A 17,336-nucleotide genomic window follows, 5' to 3' on the forward strand; every position below is an offset into this window, starting at 1 on the left:
TCAAAATTGGATTTATGTATTATTTATATGTGTATTTTTTACCTAATCTGCAGTTAGCTGCAGACTGTGTGTGTTGGATTTAATGTTATATTTGTTAGTGGTGGTTGCCTATAATTGTGACAGCACTATGTCTACGATTGTTATTACTTTAATGCTTTTATCTATGTATCAGTGTATGTCATGTTGGTGATCCTTAATGAAATAAATAAATAAATAAATAATATCTTACATTCAACGTCCCCAGCCAATGCGTTGGTCTCATTGAGAAGGTCCATAGCGGTCACACAGTCTAATATACTGAGTAGCGTCTTTGTTAGCCGGAGGAGATCACTGAAGCTGTAAATGGTTGATTTTTTTTAATGAAAATTTAAAGTGTTAATTTTTTCCGAAATAAATTTTCATGATATTTTCATAGTTCGTTTTATTTCGCATTAAAGTAAGGTTATTTCCTAATTCTGACTTCATAAAATTACTGCTAATGTTGTAAAATATTGATTTTAGGTTATATTTTTTAACCATAATATGGAGTTTTTATCGATACTTCAAACTACTACGCAATCTGCTAGTAACTATAATAAATATTTGCAAAAAATATGGCAACGACATATTTCGTAAAAAACTGATACTCCACATTATAAAATAAAAATTATAAGTAAAAATGTACACAAGCCACACATACCTATAAAACCCGAAGTAGATCAGTTCTCTAGCCAATTTCACGACCTCGAATGTCAGTTTGTTCTGGTCGTGGTCACTAAAGTACCAAGTCCTAGTCACCACATTGCAAAGGTAATTTTCCACGAAGCGGATTGTGGAAGCGAACTGCTGTTTCACTTTCTCTCTAGTCGCGTCTGGCCCACCGCGGACGCATTGGTAACTATGTAGGAAATAATATATTTTTTGAAGATATTTTGTTTAAGCTTGTTTTGTAAACTGTTGGATGCTTTGAAATGAATTTTCTGAAATTTGTATTGCGTGTTTTATAAATAGTCCGGGATACATCGTCCATTTTTGCAAGTGATTACTATCAAGCTAATTTTTCGTGAGTAGCTTTATTTTGATGAGATGCCCAATAATTTCATGTACGAAACTCTCGATTGTGGTAGGTACCAGAGGAAACAAGGATAAAATATTTTGATTTGATTGTTCTCAAATATTAATTACCAACTGAATGTTTTTTTTTGTTCAATCTCAAGATAATTATCTAAATTATTAGAAAAAATATTTGTCCTACAAAATCTATGGTTTGATCAAAGAGTCCCCCTTTCCTATGTGTATCGATAACGAAGTCATCATAAATGATTATCCAGCTGATTTTTTTATTTTCACTTATTTAATACTTGTATAATTCAACGGACATATTGTCCTACAAATTGCGTAATAAATATTTGAGAACCGTCAAATCAAAAATTTTTATCCTTGTTACCTCTGTAAGCTACCACAATCGAGAGTTTCGTACATGAAATTATTTATTATTATTATTTATTATTATAATTAAAACGGTATTGCACCAATTACATTAATTATAAAAAATTACATAAATTATATTACAAAAAATAAAATTAAATTAAATCAAATTACAAATTACATATAAAAAGAAAAACAATAAATTAATATATAATGAATTAATACAATGAATGGTTTCTGTTCCCAACACCAGCAATAAATATGATAAATTGATTGCTAGTATTAAAAACAAAAACCATTCAAAACTTTTCAGAAAAGCTCAAGCACGCCGACAACAACGAGCCCCATCCATCCGCGAACAGATCGCATTCGGGGTTGTTATTGAGGAGAGCATTGAGCGCAGTGAGAGCGCGTGGAATTGGTGATAAGGCTCGGGCTGTAGTGTGAGCCGGCGGTATAGCAAAGAGCACATGCTTGCGCGCTCGACAGTAATTATCAGGCACAAATAATTTACACACCTCATCACTCAAATCAATAGCGTCAATTTTGCCACGCAGAATCTTGCAGACAAAGGCTAATTGATTGTATTTCCTACGTGTCTCCAATGAGTTGTACCCAAGACAGCCTAGCAAAAACATTGTCGGATATAAATAGGGATAGTACCCAAATTGATGCTTGAACAGGAACCGAAGGAAAGCCTTTTGGATTTTTTCGAGCATCAGGGTATATTTTCCCTCGTGTGTGTTCCATACACAAGAACTAGCCTCCAATTTGCTGCGGACCAGGGCTCCATATACAAGCCCTATGGCGCGTCCTGTTCGAAAATCACGCACGTTCCGAAGAACAAACCCAAGCCGTCTAAAAGATTCCTTTGCCAACATTGCCACATGATCGTGAAATGTGAGCCCGCGATCAAATGTGACACCCAAGTCCTTAATTACAGTGCTTCTTTTAATGGATGTATTTTTGATCTTGTAATCAAAGTGTATCGGGTGCCTCATCCGACCGAAGGTCATCACAAAGCATTTCTCTATGTTAAATTCCAATTTGTTTCTAATGCTCCACTCATAAATAGCATCGATGTCATGTTGAAGAGCTAAGCAATCTAACTCAGACCCGATTTCCAAATACAATTTGAAATCATCAGCGTAAAGAAGACTCCTAGCATGAGATACCACTCTAGGTAGGTCGTTTACCATGATCAAAAATAAGAGAGGCCCCAGTATGGAACCTTGACTAACTCCTGAACGCGTGTGGTAGGGTTTAGATTCATACAGACCGAGTCTGACGAACTGTTGTCGGTCACGCAAATAATCCGCCAGCAGCCGAAGAAGTCCCGGGGAAAAACCTATAGCACAGAGCTTCGCCAACAATATGTCATTGTTCACTCTATCAAAGGCCTTCTGGAAGTCAAAGTAAAGTACATCAACTTGACGCCCTCGATCGAGTCGAACCGAAATATATTCGACAAGAGTCATTAAATTTGTATCAACCGATCTCATGGTCCTGAATCCATGCTGTTCATTACACAGATACTTATTCACCTGCATGTAAATATATTTATGTAGGATGCTTTCGAAGATTTTAGCAGCTGAGGATAGAATAGCTATTGGTCGATACTCTTCAACTAGTAATTTGTTTGAGCTCTTAGGGATGGGTATAACTCTAGACAGCTTCCATGTTGCTGGGTAGACACCCGACTTGAGGCCAAGGTTGAAAATATGACATAATGGTACAGAAAGGAAATCTCTAGCTCCTTTGATAAAAGCAGGAGGAAGACAATCAGGTCCCACAGCGCTACTGAGCTTCAACTTGTTAATACCAGTGACGACATCATCGGTGGTGATATTTTTTATGTTTATGTAATTACTATTAGATGAGCTATCCGATATATTACACTCATCGACATTCAAGGTCGGAGAATCTGGCAAAAATACACTAGCGAAGTAATTAGCAAAAGCCTCAGCAGCCGCAGGTCCCGAGAAAGTTGAACTCATATAGGAAACGGTAGGCTCAAAGCCTCCCTTCGATCTGAGATTCGAAATGTGCTGCCAAAACTTACGTGGGGCCACTTTAATGTTGTCCTCGATTGCTTTCATATAGTTTATGTAGGCAGTTTCTATTCGAATTTTTAACTGCGCTCTATGATTCGAAAAATGTGTGTAACTTTCGCAGGACTTTGAACGCTTCCACACTGCATGCAATTCAGATTTGATCTTAATCTCTTTAATAATATCATTGGAAAACCAAACTGGGTAGCGTCTGCAGCTTGAATTCTTACGCTTCTTCCTGGGTACACAAGAATCAAATATAGTGTAAATTTTAGAATAAAATAGATTGCAAGCAACATCCACATTCTGGGCATGCAACACATCTAGCCAAGACGTCTGTGATAATAACTGATATAATTGTATGAAATCACATTTTATGAAATTCCAGTCGTTAGCTGGATCTATATTACTCGGCTGAATATGATCGGAGTGATGAGTTGTGCAAAATGACATATCAATATCTACGTTTAATGGCGGATGATAAGCATCGGGTGGAACAATACCCTCTGTAGCAGCTACACTTATCCCAATCGCAACGCTGCTCTCCCTACAAAGAACGACATCAAGCATTCCGCCGTAGGAATTGCATACAATGTTTTTTTCAGACAAATTACAAAAAGACTTAAAATAACAGTAATAATTATTAATATTCATAGAGGCACTATTTAAATTTAAATCGCCTAGAATGACTATCACTGACGATTTCAAATTATTTAAAAAGCTTTCAACTTTACAAAACCATTCCATGTAATCATTATCATTGGCACTAGGCTTAACATAGACGACACAGATAAAAATTGACCGACCGCACCAACTAAGGCTCGCCCACAGATCCTCTCCTCTCTCTGTTTCGAACTCGGTACAACGCTTTAACATAAGTGACCCATGAGCGCCGAGTAGAACACCACCACAAGGCGTGCCCCTGTCGCGGCGGAGAAAACTCCAGTCACCGTATACTAATTCATTGTCTTCGATAGATTTGTCTAGAAAACTTTCGGTAACAGCTATCAGATTATTATCTAGTAGGGCTAGCCCACTTCGCCAGGTCTTGAGTTTCGTTTTTAGTCCTCGTACGTTTTGATAAAATATACTAAAGGAGGCAGAGTTACTCTTTGTTATTTTGGTCACGAAAGGGCTGGTTTGATCTCATAACTCCCGATTCGGCCTGTTTACGCTTTTGCGCTATCCAGGTTTTAATTCTAGCATTGACCGGCCATACTTCAGTTGACAGACAAGAATCAAAATAAGCAAGAGGAACACCAAGTTTATACGATTTATAATCACCTCGGGGTCGAAGTTCCTCAACAGTACAATTACCCACAGGACAGAGATGGCGGAGGTAGTCACGGATTTCATCAGCACTGGATTCCATATTCCAAAGATGTAGGTATTTACGAGGCTCAACAGCCTTAAGGGAAGTTACATTAGGTCCTGCTGCACCACATAGAGAAGGCGGCCGACGGTTTTGCCTTACTTCCCTCCACTGATGCTGTTCAGATTTAGGGTGGCTAGGGGTTGCCTCGATAGTCTCAACAAGTTCAGCCTTATCAGAGCAGGCCTTCTGGGGAGGGTTGGAGGCCTTCTGGGGAGGGTTGGATTTGGGCCCAGTCACGGCGTTAAGCCTGCTCGATTTCTTTTTAGGCTTCGAAGTCTGAACGGACGCCATGGCTGCCTTGTTTGTGGGAGATCCTTGTGTGGGGAGATTGGGAGCAGTAGAACTCATCAGAAGACTATGAAGATCCGCAATTTGGTTGGAGTAGAAATCCAACTTCGTTTCATAGCTCTCCACTAAGGTCACCGCTTTACTAAGTTGCTCCTTTAATAATGACACCTCATTACGCAAGCAGCGTAGATCTTCGACCGAAATGTTTGGAATGTGGGAGTTAGGGGCGACAACCTTTTTCCGAAACGTTACGTTGGGATCATGACAACCCGCCGACAAATCAGTATGCACGATGTTGCGCCCCCTAGTTAATGCAAGAAGACACTCGTGACAGATCCATACATTGCATACATCTGATTGGTATTTGCCGTTTGTGCACGCAGGATGAAATTTTCTTTTGCAGTCATCAATGGCACACTGCAGATGAGGTTCATCATTGAGCAAAGGAACGAGACAGGCAGCACAGTTCATAATGCTGAATATAGGTGGGAAAAAAAAAAAAAAAAAAAAAAAAAAAAAACCTGGGATCACTGTAAGTTCAGTATTTAAAGTCAAGTTCAGAAACAAAAGTTCAAAAACAAAAGTTCAAAAAAAAAAAAAAAAAAAAAAACACTGGTTCTGATGAGACTCGAACTCGGTCCGATGAATCGTTTCGCGTTATTTCTAGTGGTGTATCTATTGTGCCAGGGAAGCTTAATAATATCTCGGTAATTTATGCTAGTTATCTTATCTAGCTACTTAGGCGAGACAATCACGAGATGTCAAGTATAGATCATTTATCATAGATCACTAACTTATTTAACACACTCAACAGATGTCACTAGTTGCACTGACCAAGTCTTTGTTTCTGTATGAAATGTCACTGGGCTATTACAAAAACTTTGTACTTTTCATATAATTCATATAACACATATTAATATCACTGTTTATACTTTTGTTTTTGCATATACAAAATATTATACTGTATTTCTGTGCTTATCTTGGGAGCATTTACTCACTATATTACACAAAGTACTACTGTAGTATATGTTCTTTAATTTCACTGTTACACTAGTCCAAACACTGAGATAACATTTATACTGAAATTTTGACTAATAAAACACGTTTTAAGCCACTTTATACACAACTATAACAGTTTTTCAGATTTTATATGAAAATTTTATAACGGAATTCAACATTACAACTCAGCTGTCAGCTGTCGTATTATTGGGCATCTCATCAAAATAAAGCTACTCACGAAAAATTAGCTTGATAGTAATCACTTGCAAAAATGGGCGATGTATCCCGGACTAAAAATTTTGATGGTTTTATAAAGAGACAATTATTACACGTAACAGTATGCATTCATTTTCAAATATTATTTGTACGGGCTAGCCGTACATCTTGAGTCAGCGCTTTACACGATCCTATAAAACATAAAAAAACATCTGTAAAAACATCTTACTGTAAAAACATCTTTACATTTCAGTTTGCATTCGCGGCTCGTGTAAGGCGCTCGGAGTGTATGTGCTATATGATTATCAATTATCAGTATAAATCGAATCATAATTTGAATAAACTCGAGATTATAAAGAAACTTTTAATTCCTAAGGATCATGGTACTCTATTTTTATAAAGTCCTATCTAGAAAATAATTGTCTTATTCCATTCTTGCATTATTTGTAATTAAAATTAAAATCTAGTGCCACTTGACTGGCATCACCAGCTACTGCGGGTCACGGTCGATGGTGCAGCATCAGGGAACAGCTGGTAAGTGTGCCCGGAATGTTGTTTGATGTTTCGCTAAAGCGTAGGTACTTTTTTCTACAATTCCGGGCACTCTTAGCAAGTATGTGTGCTGCGTAACAAGTACTGACTCGTGTATGTGTATCCGGTCGCACACCTCGCTCCAGAGGCGCGCGTACTTGACTGGCGTCACCGGCTCCTGCGGGTCGCGGTCGACATGCAGGTGCAGCATCAGCCGGCAGAACGAGGCTCGCACTTCGTGTGGAAGGGCACCGTTTGACATGCACCTGAAAAAGGTTTACAGATTAATGCCTGAAAATTAAAAGGGTACTTTAATACATTAAGTTTTATGGATTAATGCCTAAAAATTATAAGGGTACTGTCTCTTATATATATTTGTTGGAAGTAGCTGAATTACAGCAGATTTAAACAATGAGAAATATGTTAAAAGTGCGCATAAACTAAGTTAAAAAACTAAACGCATTAATAGTGTGGCCAATGAATAAATTAATAAATAAAATTCATTTATTTCAGGCCATATAGTATTAGTAAAATCGACCCGAGCTAGCATTCATATGCCACGCAGCAGTTTCGAGCGTGCTATTCCACGCGTTACATCCCTATAATGTATATATGGAGCGCCTATGTCGGATGGTTTGAAGCACTTAATTTGTAGGAACTTTAATGGCGCGTTTTCTATTTACGGTAAATATGGCGTCTATTCAAGCGCATGTTCAATAGTACACGCTCCCTAACACAAATTATATAGTGTAATGTGTAATAGTTTTTTTTTATCTGTACGTAATAATACCCTGTGCACACGTAATGTTTAACTTAAAAAAATGAATAAGAATACTTCATTGAAACATTTTGTCTTTATAAGTAAACTTTATAGTATTGTAATAAGTTGATAGTTTCCTTCTTTAGATAAAATTACAAAAATAAAACAGTACTCACTTCAATATAAGATCAATATGCAGCTGTTGAGATAAACTATTCAGTGCCAAGTACTGTCTATTTAGACACATGTTCGAAAACAGGTCAAGCTGGTGTCGGTAGTAATCCAAGATGGCCGCCGCTTCGCTTCGTGGGTCCGCTTTCGCTTTTGTCGCTAAGGCGGATAAATATTCTGAGGACTGGAAATAAATGGACATATTAGAAAGAAGAATTACTTATAAAATAACTTTTTTTATTATAACAGACTAAATTTTTCTTAATTTTATTATGGTTAATATATTTTTTTAAACGCACCTGTTTATTATTCCAAAATAATATAACATCTTCTTCCATTGATACTTTGTCGCCTTCTGTCGATTTATCCTCATATTTTAAATGCACTAATCTGCAAATAAAAAATACATATAATATGGTATATAATATGGTATAATAATATGGTATTTTTGTAGAATTTGTTACTTTATCTTAAAAAAAGTGAAGTAAGCGTGAATCCTTACGTATTTAAAACTCAATATTACCACAACCGTATTAGATAAGTGCGATTGTTCAGGAAGAGGATAAGTCAATTAAATAAATAGTTTTTCGGTGCACTGTTATTCTAGCAGACAAAATTTATACGAAAATAACAGTTAGCTTATTTCTATCGATTTGCCTATATTATTATTATATAAACTAACCATACATTATCACCATTTACTGTTGTATTGATCTCCGGAACTGCTACACAAATTTAGAAAAATCTCAATAAACTCGACACCTATTTCACTTTATTCTATCAAAATCAGCACATGCACCTTTCCAAATTAGAAATAACCACACCAAAATAGTCCTAGAGCAGCAGGCCTAGTAATAAAGACTTTTTTTTAACTTTTCTCTTCTTAATCTTGACACCTATAACTTAAACTTAATTCTAAAACAGCACATGCTATTAGGAATCCACAAACACCAACACCAGAGCAGCAGACCTAGAAATAAAAAATAAACCTCGGTTTAAACCTGGTCTCGATGAGAATATCAGCATTATTGGCGCAAAGTACACTCTTGCAAATTAACTCTTGAGTTACTGCGATGGCCTTCTTGTTGGATATACAGAGGTCACTCAGGTAGTCAAGGAAACGGGACTGCCATGTCTTCATGTTTTTACGGACCAGACCTGGAATAAATTAACTTTATGTAAAAAATACTTTTGACTAAACAACTTAAACGTATAGCTACTAGCGACCCGCCCGCTTTGTCTAAACCAAATAAATGATATACAAAAAACTTCCTCGAGAATCACTCTATCTATTAAAAAAACCGCATCATAATCCGTTGCGTAGTTTTGAAGATATAAGCTTACAAAGGGATATAGGGACAGAGAAAGCGACTTTATTCTATACTATGTAGTGATAGTGATTAATGAATGTTTAAATATCTATATCGAATCTAGTCGTTTTACACAACTACTAAAATAATTCAATTTTATTGATAATAATGAATTTTATCAAATGTATGCCAAACAAAAAAGTCCTACAGTAATAAAATATTTAACAGAAACTATTAGTAATAAATTATAATACAACCTACCTAAAATTATAAGCGTTTTTCGAAAATTTAAGATTGTTTCACGGTTCTAAAAGCCTGTTAATTAAGTTATGGTAAACCAATTACATAATATTAAGAACGATATGCTTTTCTTCATTACTTCAACGTGTTGTTAACGTCTTCATTATAGCCACCACACAAATTTCGCTATGTGGATATTTTTTCTGTCAATTAACGTATTTTATTTTTGCGCAACATTCTCACAAACGTATCAAAACAACAAATTTAACGGCTTAACTCATAAGCTAGCAGTCCAATATACACCATGATAAATTCTATCTTATCCGGAAGAATTAAAGTCGGATTTACAAAACTATATCCTGACTGGACTTTGATTTGTTTTCGCTGATTATGTTCTTGTTTGTTAGTTTTTATTGATCAAAGAATGGAAAACTATTTAATTGTCTATTGCGTTATAAAAATAAATAAGCTTTAAATCTTGAAATCGGCTTGATCAAAGTTTATCAAAGTTTAATTATTTATTGTTTTATAACACCTATATCATATAGATACATTGAAGTGAGATATCATATCTTTTGAATATTATAATATAATATTGTAAATGGTGATGTATAAACCATATAAGATGACGTTTTAAATTTTATCTTATTTTCGATTCACACCCACTCTTTCGATACTAAATTATAAAATACTTTTATAATGCATAAATTACCTAATAAATGGCCAAACCAATTTAAAACTGTTTTTAACTTGAAAATAAGATTTTCTTTTAATTCTTTACAAAACCACATTTTTGTCATATTTAATTAAATATTACAAGCTTAACAAGTTCTACTGGTCATCATAGAAATATTTACCCCCTGAATTCCAATAAATATAGAGTTAACTATACCAACAGACGATACATACCAACAAAGGTCTCAATTTCAGCAGCTGTGATGTGCTTTTCCAATAATTTCCTATTATTATGCAATAACGCCGTGATTGTGTCTTCTGCGAGGATATCGTATCCTATTTGTTTTTGCATGAAACCGAAGTGTTTTGCTATGTATTCCTGGAAATAAATAGTGGTTTTTAAATACTAGTAAATTTAATAATTATTATTAATTATACCAGTAAATAACTAGCATATAAGCGATATGACGATTTTTTTATGGTTAATTTACTAATTAATTTTTCTTGGCATTTTTGGTTGAATTAACAACTATGACGTGACAATATGGCGTTCAGTCGATCTTATTCTAATTTGGATCAACCACTGGTCTTGTTGGTGGCTTAAAATATAGGGAAAGAATGCAAATGATCTGATTAAATTAATAAAGAATGGAAGTACATGTACATTTTTAAAATTTCAACTTTATTACATTAGCTATAAGGTCGATAATTAGAGTATTATTTTGCAGTAAAATTTATACCTGATTCTTTCTATAATCCTGTTGGCTAAGACGCAATATCCTGTAGCATAGTCTGAATATGAATTTGTATGGTGCATATCTTGGATCATATAATTCTTCTATTTTTAGGAACGGTTCGCCTTCTGATGATTCTTCGAATGGGCCCTGTTAAAGACAAAAATAAGTTGCGTTAGATACAGATATAATAAAATATTTTGTATATCATTTATTGCTAAAAACACATAGTTTTGTGTAAAATGCATAATAAGAATTTTTGTAAATAAATTTTTATTTTTACGTAGATTTTCATGCATTTCGCATTACATCGTATTCCATACATAGAAGATGTATGCAGTTTCGCACAAAAAATGTAACCTGAATACTTGTATATTAATGTTTAGTTTTTAAATTATATTTAACAGTACCTTAACGACAGACATACGTATGTTTTAAATAGGTATAATCTGAGTATCAAAGTAAAAACAAAAACATACCTGTAATATTTTAAACAGCTGTCTCAATATATATTGTTCTCGTAGTAGTTTCTGTCTGTCGCGATTAGGGTTTTCAACAACGAGGTCCAGGGCTTTAGATTTGTTGGGCTCGTTCTCATAGCCCGCTATGAAATACACTATGTCTTGGAGGAGACAGGTTAAGGCTCTGAAATGTAGGTTTTTGTATGGCTTTACAATTAATTTATTTTAAGTAATTAATAAGGCTTATTCATAAGTCATTTTTGTGGTAAAAGTTAAGAAAAGAATTAAGTGCTTAGCTTAGAGCGCACAATTACAGCTTTGTCCCATTGCCTGCGATTAAATGATGTGTAAAAAATAGAAATAAGTAAGTAAAGTATTTGTTCCGGCATTGTATTTAATTTTAGTTGGGCGTAAAAGTATAAATTAAACTTTATCCTATCAATCCAGTAATTATAAGTAGGAATTTAGTGCACAAATTAAATTACTTAAACCAATATTTTTTTAAATAGACATTACAGGAGCCACCAACGAAATACAACTACCATACTAACACGCTTTTATCTCAAGCTTTATCCTTTTTTAACCGCAATTATGTATATAGTAGGAGCAACTGTTGCTATCCTAAAAAGAACCATACTATTAAGGGTGTTTTATACTTAAGTGTAAAATATATGGTACATTTTAAACTTTAGTATAAAACACCCTTAACACTCCAAAAAGACGTGTGGCACTCGGGGACTGCCGCGGTAAAGCTATTGCATGCTATGCCTTCAAGCCACACCTCCGCGCCCGTCCCCGTGGGGAGCGTGAGGTTTTTTCGTTACGAAATTTCTCGATTCGGTCCCCGCGCTCAAGGTCCGCGATAGAAGCTATGCAATAGCTTAAAAATTTACAAAAAACCATACAAACTCACTTCATCTCATTATGCTCTATATTCCCTTGGTGTAACTTCCCGGAAAGTGCACACAGCACTTTACACGCATCATTCGCGAAATCTAAGTCGCGCACTTCACTTGGTGACACAGATATTAGTGCAAATGCTTCTTTATCCTCTTTTATTACTGAACATCCCACCTGTGAAATAGGAAAATTATCTTAATATATATAAATCTCGTGTCACAATGTTTGTCCTCAATGGACTCCTAAACCACTTAACCGATTATAATAAAATTCGCACACCATGTACAGTTCGATCCAACTTGAGAGATAGGATAGTTTAAACATGTAGATACCACGGGCGAAGCCGGGGCGGACCGCTAGTATTATATAAATTACTGTGGATAATAACATAAAAGTGAAGTCCCGTTTCCCCGTAGTGAGGTAAGGGGCAGATGCATTATGCATACTGTTCTGTTTCACTGATCGATTTTCTTTAGGGACAAGTAGGTGATCAGCCTTCTATGTCCTACCAGACCGAGACATTTTTTTTTATTCGTCTCCACCGGGAACCGAACCCAGAACCCTCAGTTCTACACTCACGCGTCAACCACTGTACCAAGGAGGCGGTCGGATAATAACATACAATTCAAATAATTAAAGTGTTTTTTTTGTAGTATGGACTAACTTTATTTTTAGTTTGATAAAGACTCTCTAATGATTTAGCACATTTTATAAAAGAAGATGTCTGTATCCAACCTCACTCTTTCTTACAAATAACTTTTGCCAGGATGTCGAAAACATTTGAATGCATATAGTTATGATCATTGATTGAATAATTGCAATAAAAAAGTCGATATTCAACCTGATACAAGCTTTTAGTTTAATCCGGCTCGAAGGACCAAAAAGTACAATACATTTTTTAAATATATAAAATAAAACTAATTACTATACCTTTGACATAACAGGTTTCTCTTCCTCTTGGTCAATCGGTATTGATGTGGAATGAACCCATGTGTGCGTGCATAAGTGTTGTAACCTGGAAGTATATCACTAATTAGAGAATTTCAAAGGCAATTTAAATTAAATATCTTTTAGAAGAATTCAATGGCGAGCCATTAAACACAAAACTGTTAGTTAAGTGAGAATTATTTCTTATGAAGAAATTATCAAGCGAAGAAATTATACGTTAATCATATGGAAATTTTTGATTCAAATGTGTTCTTTGAAGCTCAGACATATACAGACATTGAGATATATGTACATAATTATACAATCAGTTATTAGTTGGTATGTCAAATAAGTAAAAAATTACAATTTTATTTTATGGTTTAAAAGCCATATTGTATATTTTTTATGTATGAAATCCACTAACTTATTAAAAGTAGATAATTATTAATTTATTTAACTTCATTGAACAACTTATAACACAAAAACTCACCTCACATAACTACTCTGAGGCACGGGCGCGTCAGAGTGCGTCATAGTGGTTGGGTCTAATTCAAACAATGTCGCGATCTCTGACGAGTGCGGCACCGACACCAGCTGGTACGCGGGTTCGGTGCTCGTGTCACTGCTAACGAAAACTTCACTGTAATATTGTTGAAAAAATAAAATGGATTAAATATGGAGTGTGGAAATGTTGTAGTGAAAAAAAGCTTCGATAAAGTAGTGCGGTGGGGATTGACTGTAATGTATTTAACGAAAAATAACTAATAAGGTAATTGTAAAGCTGGAAGTTAAAAATAATTGAGGAATATGGTAAATAAAAAAGAACGTGGTAAGAAAACACTGTCAAAAATAGTGGATTTAATAGTAGTGAATAGAGATAGTAATAACGTTTGACAAAATGAATGGAATAATCAATAATGAATCATGCTTATTTTTCTGTAATCTATACTAATATTATAAAGCTTAAGACATAGGTTACACGCTCAGTCTGGCGTCAGTTCAGTCCATCAGTCTGCTCAGAATGACGGGAGAATTATCGTCTAACCGGTTGACTGACGGACTGATGGTTCAGAATACCCGTGTTTTTCATCGATCATTCTGGCATCAGTCTAAGCCGGATCAAACTGATGGACTGAACTGACGCCAGACTGAGCGTGTAACCTATGAATAAGAGTTTGTTTTTTTGTTTATTTGAACGCGCTAATCTCGGGAAATACTGATCCGATTTGAAATATTCTTTCGGTGTTAGATTCCCATTTATCGAGGAAGGCTATAAGGCTATAAATCATCACGCTACGACCAACAGAAGCGGAGCCACGCGGGTGAAAACGCGAAGCGCAGCTAGTTCTTGATAATTTTTTACTCACGTTGTTTTAGAACAAGCTTCAGCGGCTAGATAGTGTCCAGTGGCGAGATGCTTGAACCGGAATATTGAGTTCCAGTGTCCTGCGCCGCCACGGCAAGGATCGTGCTGTACCACCTACAATATTCATATAAATAAATTATAATATTTCGTTAGACATACGTACGTAGGCGTTAATTAAATATAACACGATCTTTAATCTGCAAAAAAAATAATTGAAAAATGAATAAAGAAAAATTCTTGAAAGTGAATTAAGTTTTACTTTACTTTGTTGTTTGCAAAAAAATGAGACTGAAATTTAGAAATTTCAATTTGACAAGTTATCCTACCAACAAAGTTCCAGGAAATTGTGTATTCCACCATTTACATGTACACAGTATATATAATATTCCCTTAATAAAATCAGATAGCAGAAGACTATCTAGTTATGATAATATAATTAACTTACTGCTTTGATTATGAATAATAGGCAAAGCAATCGGTTATAAAAACACTTAATGATCGACCATTATAAGTATCTCTACTGACACAATAAAAAATATCACATCAAATTTGCTACTATCCATATTTTATTTTTCACTTACCTCAATTTCCCATAAAGCCTTGCTACTAGTCGCCGCTGTAGCACTCGATCTGCCGGTGGTCCTGAGAAACACATGCTGTCTCTTTCTATACTCGTCCATAGTGAGGAACTTCTCCTGTTCCGCGTGAAAGAGACGCACGACATCTCCACCCTTTAGGATCTCTTCTTGGTTCTCTTTGTGTTCCAGGAATAGGGTCACTTTCCAGGAGGTTGATGAATTTACTACGTTTACCTGAGAAATATAGATAATATAAATATTATAATAAAGTTTTTGCATAGTACTTATGTTTTCAAAGAATGCGAAAAAGCATAAATTTGTTCTTCAATTATACACTAGAGAATCATCTTGTTAATCTACACCCAACAATGGTGTCAAACAATCATCATTTTCTGCATTTTCCAGCAGCTCCAGTAATTTCTTCTACATAATTAAAAAAAAATTTCAAACAAAATTCAACCTAAAAGCCATTACCATAGAACACAAAATGGTTAACCATACCCCAATACATTTGAGTTACTCATGGTATTCCTACTCAAAAAAATGTTCAATCAAAAAACAACCTTATCCCAATAACAATAGAGCACAAACTCGTACCTCCATACATCCAGCATTATCTGGCAGCTCATGATTAGCAGATACGTGTAAAACTTGCTGTCCCGCGTTCACGGGATTCAATATAACCTTATCTCCAACTACCACGTTGTCGCCTGAGAATTTTTTTGATATTCAAACAAAAAGCATTTTATTTCTGTATAATTGAACAGTCTCTATAATCGTTAGACTTTGTTAATATACAGATAGATATACACTTTCATGTAAACAATTTATTCAAATACATTTTATGTTTGACAGTCCCATGACTGGAATCATAATAATAAATTATAAAAATATCACAAAATTTTTTTAAATGCCATTTATGTAAATTAATATCAACAGCTATGTTATAGAGAAAATGCATTTTTACCATAGTTACAAGTAGAAAAAATACAAACATAAGCATTAGCAGATAGATGTTTAATTTGTTTGTGGCCAAAATCACATATTAAAATTATTATAGTCTTAAAAAAATGCTATACATTGGATAAAGTCTTACCAGTTGATCGCAATTTATAAAAGGGTATGACATAAAACCAGGATCCCTCATTCCCATTTGCGTCCAGATGCACTCGCATCGCATTTTTCTCCAATAAGGCGGGTAGTCTTTTATTTACCTAAAACAACATAATATTATATCACATTTTTTAAATTTCGTTGAGGTATAGAATAATTATTAGTAGGTACCTAGTAGCATAATATCTGATTCAATCGCATAAAAAAGTCATATGAATTTTACAGTCGAAGAAAGAATTCATCTGTTTGACTTTCTTTGTATTCATGAAAAGTCGTAAAAAACGGAGAAATTGGTCATTCTACAAAAAATAGAGCAATTGCTAGCAACCAACTAGCAATTCACGAAATAATTCATTATGAATTAATGTCAAATGTGTTCTTTTTAGACCCGCAGGTTTTTTTATGGATTTGTTACACAGGCCCTCACCACTTCGTATATGATGCGAAGAGAAAATAATATGTACTTATATTAACATAATTATATTTTTAATCTGTTACCCATAGTAGTTTCAGTAACACACACGGTGCGGAAAATTAGCGAACCGTTAAAGTCCTAACAATAATGTCATTAAAACTGCCCTACTTCGTATTGTGATGCCACAAAAGGTTGCCGTGAATACAGGTTTCTCGTTCTTGTGTATTAAATTTCCAGATTTTGCGTTACGATTACGACTGTAAATTTATTTAGATAGAAAAGTATTCGAAGATTACAAAAAATAAAGACAAGTCAGAAAAGCATTTTCTTTCGTAGGAAAATAAGGAAACCAGTCGAAAAAATAAATTAATAGACTGTGTTGGAACAAAATGCATAAGCAGAACTTAAAATTTGTATCTTAAGTACTTTGAATAGCTATATCCTTTAGAAATTATTAAAAAAAATACTAAAGTAAATCTTTACATAATCGATGAAGTTGACTAATGGAAAGAAATATAGGGGAAGCCGTGCATACATGTACGTATGTCCCTAACATACGTTTACGGGCAGATTTTTGTCAAGAAATTTTGTAGCTGTTATAGTGAATTATATAAGGAAGCTATAATTAGATAGATTAGTAAAACAGCACATACCGTAAGATACTTATTACTCTTGACGTGCAGCAGTTGTATCACGCTCCCGTACTGCACCACGGTACCCAGTACTTTCGTGTTTTCCATGTCATTTTGTTTCTTCTCGATTTCCGCGGCATGCTGTAGAGAAAGTATGAGTTTGATTAATATTTAATTTGGAGGGAAA

General features: G+C 34.7%; 1 protein-coding gene across 1 annotated transcript in view; it reads right to left on the bottom strand.

Annotated features, from left to right (window-relative positions):
- Positions 1-17,336, bottom strand: part of Itpr (Inositol 1,4,5,-trisphosphate receptor) — a 109,599-nt gene that overhangs the window by 47,245 nt on the left and 45,018 nt on the right. Inside the window, exons 5-21 of the mRNA XM_090115787.1 lie at positions 17,171-17,290; positions 16,086-16,203; positions 15,587-15,699; positions 14,993-15,223; positions 14,413-14,525; positions 13,536-13,685; positions 13,049-13,133; positions 12,132-12,292; positions 11,237-11,402; positions 10,764-10,907; positions 10,258-10,402; positions 8,800-8,956; positions 8,098-8,188; positions 7,804-7,982; positions 6,978-7,133; positions 680-877; positions 230-336 (exon numbers count right to left, since the gene is read on the bottom strand). Coding sequence (XP_089971913.1) covers positions 230-336; positions 680-877; positions 6,978-7,133; positions 7,804-7,982; positions 8,098-8,188; positions 8,800-8,956; positions 10,258-10,402; positions 10,764-10,907; positions 11,237-11,402; positions 12,132-12,292; positions 13,049-13,133; positions 13,536-13,685; positions 14,413-14,525; positions 14,993-15,223; positions 15,587-15,699; positions 16,086-16,203; positions 17,171-17,290 — 2,434 coding nt within the window. The remainder of the gene's footprint in view (positions 1-229; positions 337-679; positions 878-6,977; positions 7,134-7,803; positions 7,983-8,097; positions 8,189-8,799; positions 8,957-10,257; positions 10,403-10,763; positions 10,908-11,236; positions 11,403-12,131; positions 12,293-13,048; positions 13,134-13,535; positions 13,686-14,412; positions 14,526-14,992; positions 15,224-15,586; positions 15,700-16,085; positions 16,204-17,170; positions 17,291-17,336) is intronic.

This window comes from Colias eurytheme, chromosome 24, assembly GCF_061535395.1.
Source record: "Colias eurytheme isolate Ceu_HAF_F1 chromosome 24, ilColEury1 Martin Lab GWU primary, whole genome shotgun sequence".
Lineage (NCBI taxonomy): Eukaryota > Metazoa > Arthropoda > Insecta > Lepidoptera > Pieridae > Colias > Colias eurytheme.